The sequence below is a fragment of the Rhamphochromis longiceps genome, linkage group LG19 (assembly GCF_057381845.1).
Source record: "Rhamphochromis longiceps isolate RC_006_pf linkage group LG19, R_longiceps_female_GT1.1, whole genome shotgun sequence".
Classification (NCBI taxonomy): domain Eukaryota; kingdom Metazoa; phylum Chordata; class Actinopteri; order Cichliformes; family Cichlidae; genus Rhamphochromis; species Rhamphochromis longiceps.
Window position 1 is genome coordinate 22,233,680 of NC_140575.1, and position 21,607 is coordinate 22,255,286.

The 21,607-nt window shown below is 39.7% G+C and overlaps 1 protein-coding gene across 1 annotated transcript; it reads right to left on the reverse strand.

Annotated features, from left to right (window-relative positions):
* Nucleotides 1-934: 934 nt before the first annotated feature.
* cldn11a (claudin 11a) lies at nucleotides 935-4,009 on the reverse strand. Its single transcript, XM_085391296.1, has 3 exons — nucleotides 3,584-4,009; nucleotides 3,159-3,323; nucleotides 935-2,312 (listed from the first exon to the last, which is right to left on the reverse strand). The coding sequence occupies exons 1-3, from the start codon at nucleotides 3,807-3,809 to the stop codon at nucleotides 2,050-2,052; spliced, it is 654 nt and encodes a 217-aa protein (XP_085247422.1). The 5' UTR covers nucleotides 3,810-4,009; the 3' UTR covers nucleotides 935-2,049.
* Nucleotides 4,010-21,607: the final 17,598 nt, after the last annotated feature.

The following is a 21,607-nucleotide window of genomic DNA, read 5'->3' on the forward strand; positions in this document are numbered from 1 at the left end:
GTGTATGAGAATGTCCCAGGAGAGATTAAAAAAATCCCACAATTAGTTTATTCTTTGCTATAAACTGCCAACTGTGACTCCCATGATGTACCTACGTTGTAAGCATCATTAGGAACTGGTAAGTACTTTTAGCTACTGAAAATGATACAACATGGTAAATGGGAGCCATATTACCTTCAAACTTCTTAGTCAGTTCTGTCCCTGATGGACAGCAGCAATATTTATGTATAGGATATCATAACACTACAAGTCTTTTTCAGCAATACAGGACAGCTTGTATGCTTGCTATCCTCCCACTGGCCTCCTGTTGACTGGATGGCTTTATGCCTAGAACAGCATCACATTTCAGGGAATACACACACCGACACGATCACACACCTGCACTCACAGGCGTGCCAGGAAATTCACATGCAGAGCGACAATGATATGCAGAAATACAGTAACACAGTGGAAATCTGTACGCACACTATAGATGGTTGCGTGTGTGGTAGGAGAAAAGCTCAGGACAAAGAGATAGCACATTTTGTTTTCAAAGTGTCATGTCATATCTGTGGTATGACTAAGTGACCTCGATATGGGCACAGAAGTGCACACGAAGGAAACAATTATCTTTCTTAGTTGCATATTATTTGTGTGGTTGAAACAGGCTTTCATTTACTGATTTAACTCAAGGTCACTGAGTCACATTTTATCACAGCGCGTAATGTTTTCTCATTGTCTTCAGTTCAGATTTGTAAAAAATACAGACTCATGCACAAACACGCCAATTATAGTTTGTCTTTGTAACTAATGTGCAACAAAAATCAACACAGCATGTTACATTGCAGTATATCTCACACATCCACACCACATGCTTTCTCCAGTTTCTTTCCACCCATAAATAGAAAAAAAAGAAGATAAAAAATACCCTTCCAGCATTATTCATTTCACTACTTTGCCTTTATTGCTGAAAATAAAACAACACATAAGTAAAAACAATAAATAGTCATTGCCGACGCTGCTTATGTACAGAGTTGCTTGAAAGTATCAGGCTCCATCTGTGTTATATTCTTTCACGAGAAATTAATCGACACAATGCTGCTTTTTTGCACACACAAGTTAAACATACTTTTAGCTGTAGACATTTTTCAAGAGCTAATATATGAGAAAATTTAACTGATATTTTGTGGGAAAATTTACAACACCTGAAGTTACATTTTGCCAGAAAGTCATTATTCAAACATTAAACTGTAGCAAAAGAAGGGACTAAGAAATACTGCTATCAGATGACATAGTTCAAAGTTGTATTCTACAGTAAGGTTTTTCAGTGCAAAAAGTGAGACTTTAATGAAGCCTGTAACACTGGTAAAGCTCTCCTGTAAAATTTATGACCTCATAGTTCTACCATCATTCAGTGGGGACTAGAACAGAAAGCAGTGGTACATCATTTTAATCAAGTCTATCACTCAAGAGGCTAGAGAGTTGTATAACACTGTCAAAGAAAATCAATGTGCATAAACATTGAACATGCTTTTAATTCCAAGAACAATACTGTCATACCCTGCAACAATCAAAGCAATAGGTCATGATATTATTCAGTTTAAAAAACACATTCATTAACAAAGGCACTCAAAGGATTTCATCTTTAGGTACACAATAGAAAAAAAATAGAATACAGAATAGAATACAATGTCTGAGTGACACAAGGCCTCATCTGACTATGACCTCAGGTGACTGAGCATCCGTTGCTCAGAGATTCTACAATTATGCAACATTTGGGAATGTTTGCACCGCACCCAAGATGAGGAGGCTGGAAGACACAAAAACAGTCCACTGGTGGGAAAACGACTCCACCAAAACAGTCTTTTATGTTTGGATTTTTGTGTATGCATATGCGCGCATTCAAAAATGTGAAATTTCCATTTCATGAATGGGTGTGAGAATGGGTTGCCTTCTCTTCTGGGACATGTAAAGATTACTGCAATAAACGGGGATATATTAACACTCGTGGATAGGTCTCTATGTACAAACCACTGCTATCAACAATCCACATGGGCTTAATCTCCAATCTTAGACGTGGGCGCTTTTGGCATGATTGGTGGAGGGCGCAGCTGGTGGGTTGCTGCCTCCCTGTTTGGAGTAATAAAAATGGTTGTTCTCCTGGTAGGAGCGAGACGAGGAGGAATCGGATGAGCAGGTGACGATGGATCCACCGAGCAGGCTGAAAATAGTGCCCACCCACCCAGAATAGAGGGAGAAGCCAAATGACATGAGGCCATACTCACGATGGGCCCCAATGGGAAACCAAATAGTGGACACCAAACCGCAGATTGCTGAGGAGAAAGAGACAGACAAAATGTTCAGTTAGAAACAGGAAATTAATGTAAAAAAACATATGATTAGATTTTATGAGAACTGAATCTTGAATTTAAACTCATCCCAAAAAGCCTGTGTAAAACAAACAATGTCTAAATGTAAAAAATTACATTTAAATAGTGCACTTAAATCCATCCTATATCCAGTATCATTACATACAAGAACAAATTCTAAGTGAACACGATCAAAGATATATAAATGATACGGCTACTTATGTAAAGAAGTAAGCACAGATATAAAGATAAAATGTGGATTATAGTTTTACAGACAACAGAGTACATATAGTAACATATAGTTACAATAAGGCAACATGCCCACTGAATTTTAATTATGCTATCCAATAAGTATTTAAAAACATGCATACCCATATATGTTCCTGATAGCTAAAGAAAACTTTTTACTAGCTTCATTAAATCTGAGCTTCATGGTGAAAGAAAATCTGTCATGAGAAAAATGGGCAGTATGAAATGATTTGGTCACTAGGGTTGAAATTTCATTTCAGGGACACAGGCGCTGGAAATGCTAAAGCACCAGTGAAATATTTATAAGCACAGAGTTCATGTTGTTCAGGACAAAGACAGGGTGTGGACGAGTAGGTGGAGGAGAGGAATGTGATGGAACCTTGGGGGTGGGTTCAATGGAACAGGAACATATAGGAGTGCATGTGTACCCCAGGGAGGAAAACAGTCAAATTCAACATCCTGTGCTCGCCACAGCTTGTAAGCATCTGGTGCACGTATAAAAGTGGTCAGAATCAGGAAGGTTCAAAGAGATGTTGACGTGTATATTAACTAATCTCTTACCAACTATGAGTATAAGCACTCCTCCCAGGATGGCACGCTTGTTCTTGGAGCTCTGGGGTTCACTCCCAAGGTTGATGCAGGGCATGGACATGAGGAGCATAACCACTGCTGGGAAACCGAGGATTGAACCTGTGATCATCAGGGCACGAGTAGTCTGGATGTAGGCTATAGACGCAGAAAAGGAAAGTTATGCGAGGAATGTACACGGCATAAAAAACAATGCAGTTTTTTTGACAATCAACTCATGAATCAATAGATGAAAAAGAATGAAATTATAAAGAACTTGTAGTTAGATAACGGGAAATAAAATAATTAGTGTCAAAAATATGGTGTAACAAACCGCATGAGCTCAAGTGAAGAGAATAACTCAGCGTGTATAAACAAACACTGTGCTGTTCAGACAACGTAGACGGAGCAGTGTCTACCTGGCAGATCCAGGATCTGTGTAAGGGATACGCAGTGGTAGAGCCCTGTAGAGATGACACAATGCGCCCATGGTCCCCTGGCCTCCAGCTCATCCATCTTCTTACAGGTGTTTAAACCGTATTTACAAATATTCACCCAGTCAGTGGTGGATGTGGCGATCACTATACCTAGCCACCCGAGGAAGCTGAGGAGAAACCCGCCCAGTTGGAGACAAGAGTTTGCCATGATGAAAACTGCGAGTAAAGACCACTTGTCCCGAGTTCAGAAACCGTAAGAATCCCTAAAACTAAAGCTGAGTAAAATGACAAAACAGAAATGTAAGTGATAAAGCGTTAAAGCAGTTCCACCACACAAGATAATCCGGTCCACGTCCAATTGAATAATTCCATCAAATGAGATCTGTTGCGTACTTCAAAAGAAAGGTTTAATATGACGATACCTTTTATAAGGGGAAGTTCAGTAAAGAAAAAAAACTAGCCTAAAACTTTCAGCCAATCAGAAAATCACGTTTGCTATTTCCAAAAAACAAAATGTGCACTCCCCTTTACCGGATCAAGTGATGCAGACTGTGTAGGTGGCTGAGATTGAAGCACAGAATGTTTAACAAGAGGCCTGCTGCCATCTACTGGTCATTCTGCATTCTCTTCAAACGGACTGGCAGAAAGGTGCATCGTCTCCAACGAAACAATCCCTCAATAAAAAGTTGGAGAAGAATAAAAGAAGACCCGAGTTAAGGTACACATTCCTCACTATATCGCTACGTTTATTTTCCGCACTTCTATTATTGTGTGATACGTTGCGGGATAATAAAGTTATTTGAAATCCACAATTTTTATGTACTTTTATATTTTTACTGTATATAATTTTCTGTCTGTGACCGCCTGTTATTTCCCTTAAAATAACAAAAGTAGATCGGTTAATTTACTATTTATTACATGTTAATTTATTTATTTTATTTTTTTTTTTTGGGGGGGGGGGGGGGGGGGGGGGGGTTTGGTTAAAAAAAAAAGACTCTTCCTGGCGTAAATTTTACCATTTTTGATAAATCTTCTTCTATCGTTGCTGGAACTAAGCCCTACATGACAAGTAATCTTCTTTATATAGATGATAATTAAGGAAAGAGGACAAGCTCAGCATCTTAATTTATTGGGCAAACAGACACAAGGCATGATCAAGACCGCTAGCACAATCAACACTGTGAAATAACCTTGAATGTCTATCTGTGACAGCAGTCCAATTTATCAGCACAACATGTTCAGCATCACCCAAGAACAGTCAGTAATAATTTTATATGTTGTGCAGTGGTTCACACATTCACCTAACAAGCAAAGGATCGATTCTAGAAGTAGACACAAATCCATCGGGGGCTGTGTCAGTTAGGAAATCCACCTTAAAAATATGTCAAATCAAATATGTGGAGCTACCTTCTGTGCAACTCGTCTCCTTCTTCCTTTTTTTGACATATACAGGCTGTGGCTGACAATGAGCATTTTATGTTTGCTGGTCTTGTTTACCACCTAAACGCCAGCTTCCTCTGCCTGTAAAGTGACTTAGTTGTCTTGGGGTGTAAGGTAAACTGATTAATTTTGTCATGTGACGACGCAGGGTGGGAGATCAGAACCACATACTCAGTGTTCAGCTGAAGGAGCCTATCTATGTATCAACATACAACATGATAGCCCACAGGAATTGGGGGCTCTACCTAACAAATGATGATGATCTCAGTAGATTAAAATTGTTCAGTCATCGCAGATTAAATATCATAGCTGTTTATTTTTCTCCTGGATTTTCTGCTCTAATTTATTGTCCACATGTATATACAGTGCCTTTTCCTTAAAGCAAATTGGAGTAGATTTGTTTATTTGGCTGCTGTACCAGGGTGTGTTAGGAAGTATTTCCAGTCACTTTACTCTGTTCTTTTGTTTCCTTTGTTTCTGTGCCGGCATCTTTTCTCTTTTTTTGCCTGGCTTTTAACTCTCTGTCACCTCTCCCATATAGTGTACTACAAGCCTGGGAGAAATTTACTGTGTCCTCCTGTAGTTCACAAACAGGTGAAATTAGCTTCATTTTTTCATACCTATGAGTCTTAGATGCATGCCCACTTTTGATCTACACCCACATTCAGTATGATTTCTGCTGGTTACTCTGTGCTGTTACATGTAGACACAGTTTGGGACTTCTAACATCATGGTAAAGATCCCTCAATCTTGGAGCCACTAGTTAATGATCCAAATCATCAACAGGGGGCGATAAAGCACAGCATTGGTCCACCGTTTACATTCAGGTGTTGTATGACAAGGTGTTTCCTTCCACCCGTCCTTGCTGGATGGAGTTAAGTAAGTCCTCCATCACTCACATCACTCAGTGACGTGGCAGCAGCATAGCAATCATTCTGAGAGGAAGACTGAAACTGACTGAGACTTTTCAGATACCCCAAGGTCACTGACTGTAATGGCATCTTTGGGCTACATCCTTATTGCGTGTTTTGCCCATTGCTCTTTGCCACAGATGCACAAATCTCAGATTTTATTTATTTCAGCACATCTCATCAGATCAGGTATGATCAGAATATCTAAACAGAAATGGCCTCTCATCAGGTAGGCCTATGCTATTTTCAGCCTGAAAGAAAACGTTTCTCGACAAGTATCCTGAAAGCAGTGTTACTTTCAATGTATCTGTCATAGCTTCCAGGTCAATGGATTTTACTTTGAGAAAATTTTGACATCAGAGATGTGGGCTCGATAGTATTACCTCACCCTGCATATCAAAATTTAACACAGACTGCATACTTCTTTAAAAAAAAACTCCACCAGGTACTGTGGGGAAAAAAACAGTAAGGAAAGACTAAGACTTAAATGTATCAGCAGGACAAAAAGCTGCTGAAAAGCCAAAGTTGTTGGTATCAGATTATTCTTTTTTTGGGTAATAGCAATGTATCTTGTTAATGCAGTTTCAATATTTCTTTCAGCTGCTTCAAAGAGAAAACCTTCCACTGAAGATAATCATTTATGACTTTCACTTGGGTCCAACAGAGCTATTGAGTTATAGTCATTCAGTGTAGCTTTGTTATATTTTAAAAGAGACTACTTTGTTTCAGATCAATATTTATACTTTGTTCCATTCAAGACAGCAAAGGGGTTTGCTGCATGCACTTGGTGGTGTTAGACTATTAAAAATGTCTTTACCATTACACCATCTGCAGCTGACACCACTGACTTTTTGTAGGCTTTTGTTTTATTGTAGATTACCTTGCTTTTACTGGGTTAATCTTATATCCAAAATGTATTAATGGATGCACAGGCAGTGTGTTTAGTGGTGAGTAAATGAAAGAAATGAAAGAAAAGAAGGAAAAACACAAACGTATATCTTCAGATAGTATCTCCAACCTTATGAGACACAGTCTGTGTGCATCACATTAGTGTAAAAGTGGTGGGATAAAAACACATTAGATAAAGACATAGATCATTGGGGTAAGTGGTTTAAGCCAGTCAGCCATATAAGAAGTGTTACACTTCATCTCTCCCACCATTTAACTACTCTGTGTCATTCATATCGCTCTCTGTCTCTCCCCTCAACTCTCCAGCTCAACTGCCTAATAGAAATGGATGAATGCATAGATAGAAAGATGGATGGATATAGATAGATTGCTCTTAGTAACTAAATCAAAGATGGAAAAAAGTGAGGGAGTATCCATGCATGAACGGGGGAAACCACATGGAAAAAAAGAGTCAAAAAATAAGAAATGTCCTGAACATGGGAAGAGAAAATCCCACTATGATTCCCTGAGCAGTTCGTAAGATACTGGTTGAGTCAGGCGGCAAGGGGATGGGAATATTATGCTAATGGATTAAGGACTGCAACAGTGACACTGACACAGAGGGATGATGGGATTCTATCCCTCCTAGGGAGAGAAAGAGGGGAGGGGGCAGTGCATGCAGCATGTTTGTGTGTGTGCCTGTGGACAGGGCATCTGAACACAGAAGACAGGAAGCACAAGAGAGTAACTCCTCTCTAACCCCTCATGCTGTCAGAGCTGTCAGTCAGTCAGCTGGAAGAGATGAAGACCAATGACATGCTCTTTGTCTCTGAAAACCCGGACTAGTCGTCCAGTTCAGAGGTGGAGTTGCATTGGAAGAGAATGAGTTATGAGTGGGGAGGTGAAGAGAAGCAATGATAAAGTGATTGGAAGAAGAAGGTTACCGTTTTAGGCCAGCCCACTGTGATGGAGTGGCAGCCATATTGGATGAGTCATCCCCAGCCTAAGGGAATGATGGGTACTTTTTCAAATAGATATCAAGTCACATTCTGTGATTAACAGGAGCCAGAAGCGGAGGAGAAGACGATCATTCCAACAGTGACGTGACTTGCACTGATGAGATTTCAATCAAAGTGCTTCACAGTTGATGTGTTGAGGAAAAAACGAGTATGCATCATTTAAATGTTAAACACAAAGCATCTGCTCGTCAAAAGCGTTATCAAGAACATAAAGTATCAACTTGACTTTTTATGATGTTGGGTCATTTATTAACTATATTTTAATTACTGCAGTTATGTTTTTCTGCATAGTGACAGTCTCTGTTGTTCCATTATGCATCTCTTGGTCATTTGACAGAACTATGCAAAGACGTTTATATTTTGATATTAAGTTGAGAAACAAGGGCAGCAATTTATTTACACATTTGCAAAGATACATAAAAAATAAACCATATAAGTCTTAAAAAAGGGGTTTTATACAATTCCAGTGAACTTGAAAGTCAATATTGTTACGGATACCTTTGTTCTTCAACACCTCCTGAACTCTCTTTGGCAAGCCTTCTTTGAATATACATAAGCAGTCTTTAAAAAGGCTTTTTGGGAGGACATTTCAAAGCTTTTTTTAAATTGTCTTTTATGTGTAAACACAACACCCCTTGAGTTATGTGTTTTTTATGCTTGAATAAGTCAAAGGTCATTGTTAAATGGCTTAAAAAACAAAATCCCAGCCCAGACCTCCTTCTCCCCAACCATCTCCTCCAGCCTTTCTGGGGGAACATCGACAAGGCGTTCCCAGGCCAGCTGAGCTATATAATCTCTCCTGCGTGAATCCAAAATATATATTATATATAAATATATGTATGTAGTGGACTGAAAGTTACTGAAAAAGTAGCCAATAACCAAAGAAAATCTTCGCTCAACACCACTTAAAAATTAAAAATGATAGGAAAGCTAGATATACAGAAATAAGAGCTGGGTCAAGAATTTTGCACAGTACTGTATTTCTCAAAGCAATGTTTAAATTACATAAATTATGGTGAAGTTTGGTTAAGTAAAACTAAAGGATGTATTTTAGGCACATAGGCACACTTTTGCTGACATTTCCTTATGCAATTATAAGACATTAAAAGGAAAGATCCTTTCTTTCAAATAGACTTTAGTGCAGAGCTCCCAAATTTAAATTGCTGCTTAGTTGTACTTTTGAAAATTGTTATACATCCCTGGATTTATGCCTGGCGTGAACATGCATCTCTTGTTGGGATATTGCACAGACACGATTAAGATGGATTACACTTACATTTTCTATTCTCCTCCACTGTGTACATCCATCATTCACATCACTTCCTGTAATAATGTTGCTGAGTTATTAGATCATTTGATTGACATACTCCTGCAATTTCCATTTTGTTTTTTTGATTTTTTTTATATGAACGTTTACACAACACCTTCACTTCTTTGATATTGTGCTTTTTTAAATGTCTTTTTTGTGAAATTGCTTTGGTGGCTCATAATTTTTCTCATTAAAATGGGTTTCCACTAATTAACTTTATTTGAACACCAGTTAATGTTAGCCTTTGGCTGTCAGGAAGTGGATCTCACTGTGACAAAAGTCTTCAGTAAAACCACTAGTGAAGTAAGTGGCTGAGTGCTACTTTATGGTCTCACACACATATCTCTTTGATTTGACTGCACTGTAGATGGCAGAGCAGTTGGAGCATGTTGCTGCAGTTGGAGCAGAGTTGGCCATGTGTTTGCAGTGTAGCAGCCATCACTCACCACTAACTGTGTTAGCCATTAGTATCAATTAATCTCAGCAAATGCTGTTGGCCATTACACTCAATACATCACCACTGGCTCTGCTAACTACATACCACACAGAACATAACAGAGTGGTAGAACCCCGTCGCTCTCTGGGAGAAGATGAGAGATACATGTGTCGTTCCCCATATGGCTGAAGAGAGGGAAGAAAGTTACAGCTAGAGAACAAGCAAGGATAAAGAGGGAGGGAGAGACAAATGGAAACAAAGGTGATATATAATTCATCCTGACCCTCTGGGACCGAGGAGCGCAGATTCTGTCAACACAGTAAATGCACTCACAGGATTTGTCATAATATTTCATTAATGCTGGGAAGAGATTTACGTAGCTACCAGGGGTTAGGAGGGTGGATTAAGAAAGGGGTGTTTTCCAAAATACATGTTCTGAAACTCTTGTATACAAACATATTTTGAAGCTACCTGTCAGCTGGCACATGAACTTGTTTCTAAACCTGAGCTCCGTCTTTCCCATCTCGTCCTATTCCTTTCATACAGCTCCTCTCTCCGGCATTTTCAAACTGCTTAAATTAGCCTCCTCATCATTCTGCTCTTTATAATCCTCCTCTTCCCCTCCCCTCTCCCCTGTTGTCACCAGGAATAGAATAATCTATTGCTCTTTACACGGTGGGCTGTGCATTATCTAATATAGGAGATGGGAATGTGTTGGGCAGTGAGACAGAAAGAGAGAGAGATGGAGAGATATAGGGAGAAGGAGCCATGTTGTGACTCGTAAATCATTTTGATGAGAGGCTCTGCAGTAGTGGACTGAGTTGAAGTTGGGCCATATGTGAACCACAGGATTACGTTAGACCAGTTAAAGGGATAGTTCGACTCTGTGTGTTAAATGAGGTCCAGAAGTCAGGACATGTCTGACTTAGTCCGAGCAACAATTTGTGACTGCAGGCAGGTTTTAAGCATGGCATATATATCTGTACTGTGTGCAGATAAACAGAAGCATGATGGTAACACTCCTGGCAAAATTATTGTGATGACAGACTGTTGGAATAGTGCCATAAAAAGTCCTATCTGTCACTGGTTAAGAAATTGTTCCAGCATATACAGTAAGTTTCCCCAGAACCTTAAATCATCTAAATGAGCTAAAGCACTTAAATTTTCCTACTTTAAAGGAAGCTGCAGGCAGAGCCATGCTAGCTAGCTGCTTTCATTCTTTAAGTTGAGCTAGCTTACGCACCAGCTCAGTGAATGTATGGGTGACTGAATTCACAAATCAAGTAAGCCCAGATTTATATCTTCTAAAATGGAAAATTTTAACACATTAATCAAAAATAATCGTACAGTGAATTCCGGCTATCATTTGCGTGTCATTAACTAATTTCTTTGGTGTTATATCCCTAAACATTACTTTTCTCACTGCTCTCATAACCCTTTTCCCAGAACAGCAGTTGGCTGTTTTCCACCATATACTACATGCCCTGCACCAAATGACAGTTAGCACACTGACCATTTAACTTTATGGACCATTTAGTAGCTAAAGATTTTTTCCTGTGCTTTGAGGCACCAAAACTAATCTAAAAGGAGAGCTTCATTCGATCGGTTTAAACACAAAACTCCAAACGCCTGCTAATGTCACATTTTCCATTTTAGAAGTATAGCAATATGATTATTAAAAAACAAAATTGGAAGAAAAAATAGTGTAAAAAATCTAGATTGAGGTTTGGATAAGTAATTAAAGTTCTTTGTTTTCATGAGGAGACCTCTACACCTTAACACCTCTACCTTTATTTTAAATATCGCAGCGACAGAAAGGTATACCGGAAAAGATCATTGGAGTAGTTAAGAAATTGTGCAATCATAAGCAGTTTGTCCATTATAGTAAGATAACCAGATGCTGACAGTGAGACAAGCAATGTGTTCATGGGAAATCTGCATCAACAACGGTGGAATATTATATTGGTATATATTTCTAGGAGTTTCTGAATGTTTCAATCCTGAAAAAAAAATGGTATTGACATTGCCCATAAAATTCAGTATCAGACACACTTTATATAAAGCAGCTGTGTCCTTCACACAGCTGCTTTATATTTTTGGTATCCTTCAAACAGGCAGGAATTGACACTTTTTAGTATGAGTGCTGACGCATTGTCAAGAGTACTGATCCACTTCAGTGTGGCCTCATAGGTGAATTTCATTATTTATTTTTCAGATAAGATTAACTATAATGGACGGAGGTCAATGACCCAAGAAGATCATTACTTATCCACTGACTCAGGCACCGGCCTATACTTTGCTATTCCTCAATTACCAGCTGACAGACAGGAGTGTGGAAAAGGGGTCATGCTAAAGCCCAAGCACCCTCACCCTCTACCCCCCATGTAAAGTCGGCTAAATCTCCTTCCTTTCACCCCTCTACCCCTATCTGGGACTCTCTGGGGAATGTGGATAAGATTGAGTGCTCCATTGTTTCAGCTAATGCGGTTTAGCTGCCTGTCAAAGAGGCAGTTGGGATCTGCGCCAGCCTTAACCACCAGCTTGTCTCCAACAATTTCCCTATATGTCTGTGTGCACATGTGTACATGTAGCGCTTTAATTTGTAGCGTGCACAAACATAGGACATGAGTCCTATGCATATTGTATGTGCAGATTTTGCAAGTATTTATTTCATTAGTCACGTCTTATGTTCCTCTGCCTATTTTATCCTACCTCAATCCTTAAAAACTTGAATTTATTTGTCCCCCCCCCCCCCCCCCCCCCCCCAGCCCCCCGTTCATAAAACCCTACAAATGCATTTAAATGTATTTACCCCCTATCTGCCTTTGCTCCCTGACTGCCAACCCTGCTTTCTCCCTCTTAAATAAACCAATTTAATCATGGAGGCTTCTTTGCCCTCATGCATTTCTGTGTGTGTATGTCTTTGCTTGTTTGTGTTTAGAAGTGACTGTGTGTGTGTGTGTGTGTGTGTGTGTGTGTGTGTGTGTGTGTGTGTGTGTGTGTGTGTCTGATAGAGAGCCGGAGAAATCCCCACAGGCTCGTGTGGGTGCTTGCGAGCATGCACGTGCAGCCTTCCCCCTGTCAGTGCTGGGTTCAGTGATGCCCAGCATACTCATCCCAAATCGGTGTGACCTTGCCAGTCAGCTAGTCAGTCAGCCATGGCAGGGCATCTAGTACACCTGCCCTCTTATGCTGTTGGGGTGTGTGTGTGCATAGAGTTTGTGCACGTGTAGCTCATTTCCTCTTCCTTCCTGTCTTATTTGTGTGGCTTCAACTGTAGCAGACAAACAAGGCCCCATTTTGTCCCCTAAGATCAGATGATTAGCATCTGATTGGGTCTTTTAATCCTAATGACTTTTTCCACCACACGCTTTAAGATCACACCAGCTTTGTCACCAAGTTCCAGCCAATAATAATCACTTCCTTTGGGCCTGTCCCGAAGTGACTGCAGTCATTGCATAATGTCAGATCTTGAATGTTTTTGAATTTGAAAAGTTGCCGCTTGAGATTGCAAGGCAAGCTAGGATACCCAGGCAGCGAAAAATAGAAAATAAACACTCTCCTTTTCCCTTAACAATTACTATCAAAATGTCCTGAAGCATATATCAGATGCATATTCCCTTTTTGCGTTATTTGAAAGTTAAGCAGCTGACATGTTACAACTCTAAGTGTTCTTGAAACTGCCTAGATATGAATGTTTTTAACTGGCTAAATAAATGTGAAGCAGAGTGTTACTGCATAAAGAGCCTAAGTGCTGAGCAAACCCTCCTTGGATAAATACAGATTAGAAACACACATATATACAGAGTTGGCAGCCAGGTCCTATGTGAAATAGACTAGACTCAAGGCAAATACCACACAATACAGCGTGGAGCTCCGATAATATAATTTTAAAATGAGCCTGAGTAAACCTGCCAAAGGAAATTTTTATCTCACACCTCATCAATCAATTTTTGTGCAAAAAAACAACACCTGCAACATTTTTTGCTTTGATTCTGTTCAGTTCCGTAAACCTCCCGTCTCCTGTGTATGGGGGATTGAGCTTAATTCATTTCTCAGAAGAAGAAATCTGGCTGTGGGCCCTCCGTGTGGAAAACCAGAGCAGTGTCTCCATCAACCTAATATCAAAATGGCCCGCATCCCTCCCTCTGCCCCTGATCTGTTCTAGCTGGCACGCCTCAGGGCCGTTTGTCACACAAACAGCATCTCATATGAGACTGAGGCTGACATTGGTCCACCAGGAAAGACGGATGACACATTTCGCTACACCTTTATACAATTGCAGAGGCTTGTCTGTCAAACTGCTGCAGAGAGGAGGAATGAGTGAAAACCCAGTGGTCAAGGCAGAATTTAAAATGAGCATCGGTTCTGATTCTTCACTGTCCTCTTTGCTCTGTTCTTTACATTTTTCTCTCTTAAATGGACCGCCCATCACAAACACTCAGAAATCAAAAATCATTACATGTAGAAAGTGGATGTATTTTTAGATAAGCCATCAAAGTTTGTAACTAATAATTTTATTATCCTGGGTAAAGTACTCCTTAAATTGTATTTAACAAAATAGCACATTAATTAGCAGTTGTCAACAACAACAAACCACCTATTATCCGATAGAAAAGTTATCTGATGTTGAGATGATAATCCTCACTGAATTATAGCCTATAAACAGCCGTTTTTCTTTTAGGAACAGGTGAAGTCTAATCATGAAATGCTTGAAATCAACATTTCTCTCTCTTGTGTGCAGCTGACATAATAGTTTTTGTTTTTAGTTTAAATTAATTTTGCTCCTTTCTTCTCCTTGCCTCCTGCAGGCTGAGATAACTATTGGAAGTGATTTAGTATCAGAAGTGCTGGTGAGGAGGAGGGAAGGGAGCAGAGGTGGAGTTGTCTAAAGGGGAGTAATAGATGGACGGGCCAAGGATCACAATGGCACGCAGGAGGGCTGTGCAGCTGACACTGAATTCTCTGAATCAGGCTTTCTCAAGGACTTTAGTAATTCACAGTTTGAACTTGGCCTGGGGGATCATAAGGAGACAAACAGAGGAAAGGTAGACAGGAGTAACGGGCCTTCGCTCTTTGGGGCTTCACTCTGGCTGAATAAATTGAGAGAGCAATTATTTGAGAGATAGGAGATGGATTGGTCACTGATCCAGTGCAACTACAATGACCAATGTGTCTGTTTGTTTCTCAGAACAACAGAAAGCAGCTGGGGTGATACTGTTATAAAAGTGTGCAGAGAGGTGGCAAGTGCTGACAATTAATGAGACTTGGGAGACTGTCCAGCACCGGAGATTAATGCTGGATATTCAAGCTAGTAGGGGATAAATCAGGCCTCACGTTGCCAGTTTGAAGCTCATAAATTACTGAGTGGCAGAGGAATACACAATTTAGTTAAAAATCAGCTCAATTGTGGCTTGGCAGACCTGTTATAAAGGCATTTGTATAAGTGGCCACTGTGACAAAAGTGACCTATCATCTTGCTCATTCAATAGACTTCTCTGTTTTAACTGTGGTGCAGCAACTTTATTGATTGTAAAACAACAAAGCACTAATTGTCTCTTCAATTTGCAGTGCATTTAAGTCTCGAGAGGATCGTGTCCTTATCAGCGCTGAGCAGGCACCAGGAAATGGTGCTGAAGTCTCACACAATAGCTCTTTCCATTGAATGTATAGACTTATGCATTTACACATGCAGACTTATGCATATGCATATGTTTGTGTAAGTAGTGTAAGTACATACAATGGGTACACTCTAGAACTAACACAAAAATACACCTAAAAATGCACACCCCTACCTGTCAGTGGACTACAACAGAGGCTGTTTCATGTTTCCAGTCATGTATGTGTGTGTTTGAATACCTCAAAGGCTTGTGCTGTTGCCCGCCACTCGGCTTGCTCTGCAGCCCTAAGCTGCAAGAAGCAGAAGAAAGGGGATTTGCAAGTTCACTAGTGGCTGCTGAAATGAGTGTGATGCTTTGGCGAGTTCTGCTCGTGTGGGATTTAAGTGGCTGAGAAATTCGAGGACAGTTTTTACTCCTCTGATTCAATCCACTGGCTGATCTGTCTTTGGCAAATTTAATACACAAACGAAAAATTTAAACCTCAAGGGCCAAAAAAGCTCTTGACTACTTCCTTTTCAGTATGTTGTAATAAAAAGTGTGATTGTGAGTAAAATACTCTCCAGAGCTTTATAGGTGTAATATATAACATGTCTATATATGCCACACCATGCACAGACAGCCAGTCCCCCGGATCAAGTCACAAATGTTTAACACCGGGTGTGTAGGAGGAAGCTCTACGGCACTATTGAAATAGCAAAGTTAATCACTTAGAGCCACAGATATTCTGCATTACAATATTTCTATATCTATCCAAAGTGTCCCTTCCAGTCGTTTCCTTTTGCTTATCCTTAAGCCAAGACCAGCTTAGACTGATAAGAAGAGCTAGCTGAGGGTCATCAACTGCTTATCCTCTGTTGGCCTGTGTGCATGTGTGTGTGTGCGCGCATGTACATATGTGTCCATCCATGGGCACGCCTATCCTTGCCTTTCTTTATGATACCAAGATGTGGATGTGTGGTAATGTGCATACACATGCATCAATATTCATTATGTGCCATCGCCATGTGTTTTGTCAGCAGTGCTGATAGGCTGAGGTATTCAGAAGGCTGGGGATCTGCTTTATCTTAGCTCTCTGTTGCTGTATCAGACTTTTCTGACCACATTCAGGGGCTCATCCTATACTGTCCCTGCACCTGCACTAAAATATGGCCTTAAAGGCAAAAAAATATGATGTTTTGTCAGTAAACTGAAAAAAACATAAACATAATTGGTGTCAGTTTACAGATTTTACATTTTGTATTATAATCCTAGTTTATGCTGCGCTCCGTAACTGTTTTTACTTACTCAGTATATTATTATGTCATAATTTAAATTTATTCTATTATGTATATTGTATTGCCTGTTAGTTGTATTCTTTCTTCTCACTTTGCAGAAACATGCAGAGCATGAAGACACCAAATTACATTTTGTTTAGTCTGGAGAACTTGGGGAAAATGTTTAGCATAAAAGTTAGAAAAGGGCAGTTCCACCATTAGCTGTCTTGATTCCACAGCAGCAAAATTATGTGAAAAGACTCTTAACTGCACCAGCCATGCGGTTTAAAAGAAAAGGATGTTCAACCTTACTGTGCATCAAATGCCCCAGGGGGTCTACAGTCTCATTATCCTTTTTGTTTTGTCACCTAATGATTTAATCATTAAGAAGTAACATATATTTTCTGACTGAGTTGATACTTAAATATATTTTGTGCCTGTATTACAATAATTAGTGTAAAGAAACAACACCAACCTCGAAATGCGGCTTTAAGTAGTGTAAATGTTTCCTTAAAGAAGTGAAGACACAGAGCTGTACTCTACTCTGTCCTGCTTTATTGTAAGCTGCTAAAATGTGCTCCAATCTATTTTAACCTGATCTATGTCATAAAACTAACCCCTTAACATCATTTTGTATCACACTTTTCTTGGTTTAAGAATCAGAATACTCTAATAATCCCTAAGGAAATTTAGTATGTTTTACTGTATTATGTATGTATTAAGTATATTTTAAACAACAACATGGTTCAAAGGATATCCATAAAGCTAAATAACGCCTAAATGATATTTTTTTAACACGTTTACTGACAGTAAATGATCTGTATCCCCTTTAGACTAGTTTACTCAAGGAGGTCAGTGGTGTGCTGTCACATAAAACCAAAAAAATAATTTTTATAGTTTGTTGTTTTATCAATCAAACAAATGAGATATAATTTGTTACTTAATGAGCTTTAATTGTTGCTGTTATTGGTAGGTGACTTTTACTCACTATGGCCAGCTAAGCTGTTTTGCTTTATCTTTATGCTAAGCTATAAACTAACTGGCTGGTCTTTCCGGAAATGTAAAGATCTTATCAAGAAAAGTCGAAGAGAGGAGAGGAGAGGAGAGGAGAGGAGAGGAGAGGAGAGGAGAGGAGAGGAGAGGAGAGGAGAGGAGAGAATCTTTCATAATCTAATGGGGAACAGGGACTGCAGAGAAATGAGGCAGCATTGGCTGTAAGCACATTATATGGCTTTTAGATGATTTTAGATGATGAGTTTGCTTTTATGGTATTTCAGGACAATCAGCTCCTGTATAAAAGTTATTTACTATGCCCTTGTAAATCGTGTTCCTTGTTCTTTTCAAATTATTTACTACACAGTTTCATCTAAGACCCAAGTGACATTATTCTCGGAGGATTAGGGGAACTGAACAAATTTACCTTCTTGGCTTAGCTAAGCTGTCACTGGTAAAACCGGACAAGTTGCATTAACAACGCAAGTGAATGCAGCAACAAGAATCATTGTCTGTAACACTGTAATTTTAGAAACACTTGCCGGTGGTAAATAAACTACGTCTAAAAGGGTCTGCAACAGTTTCTAAACAGCAGGAGGTAATTGCATCGCTTCATTGGTAAGTGTGAGACCGTCTACTTTATCTGCTTTACATTCTTACAGTTGGAGAAATTCCTTTGATGTCGAAATTTCCATTGCAGGATTATTGATTCTCTTTAAGTCAAGCTGTGAATTGGGTCCAACACAGAAGAAGACGCATGAATGAAATACAAAGCGTTTCTGAATTCATATAAATTCACACAACACAATCTCCTCTTCAGTAATATCATACACCCCGGCGCAATTATCTTAATGCTTTTCAATTCTGTTTAGATGACAAACAATTTTTTTCATTGTCAAGACGGATCCCCATATTAGATTTACCAGGATTGAATCACGTTTCTCATTAGTTGCTACTTTTGTATCTTTTTTCTTTTTTTTTGAGTGAGTGAGTTGACATGAGTGGATCAATAACCAGCTCTGTTTGCTATGTGATGCAAAAACACCCAGCAGGCCATCATTCTGTCTCTGTGTGATAGTAAAGATGCATTATAAACATATTCCAGCTGGCTTGATGCCTGGAAATTGATTATGATTTTATTGATAATCACTGTAGTATGTCATAGTGAGGATAGTGATATGAGGAATATTAGGCCACTGATAACACAATCTTCCTGCTCTTTTCAAAACGTTGACCTTGACTTATAAATAGGTGGTAGAACATATGATCGTTATTCAGTGCTTGTCATTTTAGCGCTTAATTATAAATGGTTAGAATTAATGCAACTCTTGTATGATGAATGCTTATCATTGTTCCGGGTGGCGCCATGTGCCGTCGGCGACAGCAGTTTACGCTCTCATTTCTCCTCTCAGCCCTTGGTGAATTCATACCCTGTGACCCTGTGTGCCCCAAACATTTTGTGCTTCTGTAGACTGACTGTTAATCGATGGGGTAAATTGTCTCATACATAAGAAATAATGCAGGAGTGCATGGAGGTGATGAATCGGTAATGTAGGCTTGTCCCTGGGTATCTTTTTTTTTTTTTTAATCTTTTTTCCCCCTGGTTGTTCCAATTCATACATTCTGTATTCAGAGCACTTCAAAGGCTTCAGTGGGAGTGGGGGGAATTCTCAGTGGAAATATACTCACCGGCCACTTTGTTAGGTACACCTGTTCAAACAGACAGTAGAATGGGTGATTTAAGGGGTTTTGAACATGGTGTGGATGTTGGTGCCAGGTGGGCTGGTCTAAGTGTTTCAGAAACTCCTGATCTGCTGGGATTTTTCTGCACTGCCATCTTTGAGGTTTATAGTGAATAGTCGAAAAAAGGGAAAATATCCAGTGAACAGCAGCTCTCTGGGTAAAAAATGCCTTGTTAATGCCACTCCTGTGGGTGCCAATCCTGTCAACTAAGAATGAGAAACTGAGGGTACAGTTTTCACAGGCTAACCCAAAAATAGACAACAGAAAAATGTGAAAACATTGCCTGATCTGATGAGTCTCAATTTCTGCTGTGACATTTGGATAGGGTCAGAATTTGGTGTAAACAACAAGATGGATGCATCCTGCTTTATATCAGCAGTTCAGTATGATGGAGATGATAGTAGGTGGTAGTGTGGCCTCTTAGAACTAAAAGCACATAACCTACCTGAGCATTGCTTCTGACCAGGTGCACCCCCTTATGATTACATTGCACAAATCTTCTAAAGACAGCTGCCATCAGGATAGCACGTCATGTCACAGATCTCAAACCATATCAGACTGGTTTCTTGAGTAAGCTGACTGTACTCAAATTATTTAGCCCCTCGACAAAAAGTGTCTAAAGGGAAAAGAAATGCATGCAAAAATCAAGACATATGGAGAAAAGAAAGAAATTACGAGTTTTTGAAAGAAACAGAATCAGCTTACTTAAAACTCTGAATCAGTAACAAATGAAATATAAGGAGGAGGATGGAGACTTGTAAGGTTGACGATACTATTTGTCCTGTTTGAGTTTCTTTTTCAAATAATCTGCTTTCAGATGTGCCTTTTGTTCCAAATGTTTGAAAGGCGAGCTGTAAATTTGAGATAAACAGTTTAATGGGGTGGCATGGGACTGGCATCTACGGGTGTTGGTGTGGTCCGGGTTTCTCGTTGCTTTAACATTTGATTGAAAACGTGTATTCTTCAGCTGTAGCAAAGAGATGGTGCTCTTTGTCTTCCTGCTAGGTGTATGGGTGTATGTCTGTGTTTTTAAACGCGGGGCCTTATTTAGAATAGTCCCAGGTGATTTCCAAAGCACTTTGGGTTGAATAAAAGCACTGGTCTTTAAATGAACTCTGACAGTTTATACCCACACCTCAGTGAGTTATCAGTCACCATCAGCTGCCCCACTGCACTGGCGGGTGCAGAGGTCTTATTGGAACTGTGTCTGTGTGGTTATTGACATCAGCAGAAGGACAGAAACACCCCGAGGTTAACAGAGGATGTAGACCTTCTCTGACGTATTTTCATTTCAAACCATACCTCAAAGGAGTTACTTACAAACTCATTTACAAAGCCAGACATATACACATATGCACACATCCACTGTAAGCGCATATGCACAGCCTCACTGAAATCTGAGGATTAAAAGCTTCTGTTTGGTCACAAATTAAACATGTGTGCCTTTCTGTTTATGTGTGTATTAACCAGTGTGTATAATGTAGTGTATGATGAGAGGGAGAGGGGCAGAGAGAGGGGGGGAGATTTTTTGGCAGGGTGCTGAGCAGAGAGAAGGTTCAAAGCTGTGGATTTTTTTTTCCATCTCCCTGCTTCAGCATGTGCACCACCAATGACCTCAATTAGCTCTGTGTTTGATAGACATACACACAGAGCATCCTCAGATCACACACATATAGACAGTAGCAAATACTGAGATATAATATAAAAAGGGAAGAGGAAAGAGAGAGACAGTAGTAGCGATAGGATGTAGCCCATGCCATTGAGCTGCTCAAACCTGTTTTTTGTTGGCCTCCATTTCATCATTAGAGATAAACCCTGACATCCCTGGTTGTGCTGCCTGTTGGTCATAAAGAGAAAGAGTGTGACGGAAAGGGACAGAAAACCAGGAAACATTCACGGACTCTATCAGCAATGAGAGAGGTTACGGTGATCAGAAGTTTGTTATGGCTCAAAGAGAGAAACTATAAAGGAGTGAGGTTCAGAAAACCAAAAAAGAAGACAGAGTGAAGAAGGAGGATGGGTTTGTTTTTTTTTTGAAGAAACCAAAACATGAAGGAAGAATAAGAAAAATGCTGGGACTGAAAATGGATGAATGAATGAAAGGAAAGTGACAAGGTAAATGAATGAAAAGCAGAAGGAAGGAGAATTTTTTTTAAGAACGTGAAGATGAAGGAAGATAAATGAATAGGAAGACAAAGAGGAAGAGTCGGGCTGTGCACAGATGTAGATGGCGAAAGCAGGGATCTGTCAAACGGCAGGCTCACTGAAAAACAGTTCTTTGACCTTCACGGGACAAGCTGCCACCACTGACAACAATTTATGCAAGCTCTCACTTTGTGTTATTGGGTTAGAACAGCACGAGTGCATATACGTGTGCTCAGCCATGCATACGC

Excerpts from the sequence above, each read along its gene's own strand:
- cldn11a (XM_085391296.1), bottom strand. The coding sequence starts at position 3,809 with ATGGCAAACTCTTGTCTCCAACTGGGCGGGTTTCTCCTCAGCTTCCTC. Across the intron at positions 3,324-3,583 it reads ACAGATCCTGGATCTGCCAG|CCTACATCCAGACTACTCGT; the intron begins GTAGACACTGCT and ends CTGCGTCTATAG. Across the intron at positions 2,313-3,158 it reads AGTGCTTATACTCATAGTTG|CAATCTGCGGTTTGGTGTCC; the intron begins GTAAGAGATTAG and ends CTTTCTCCTCAG.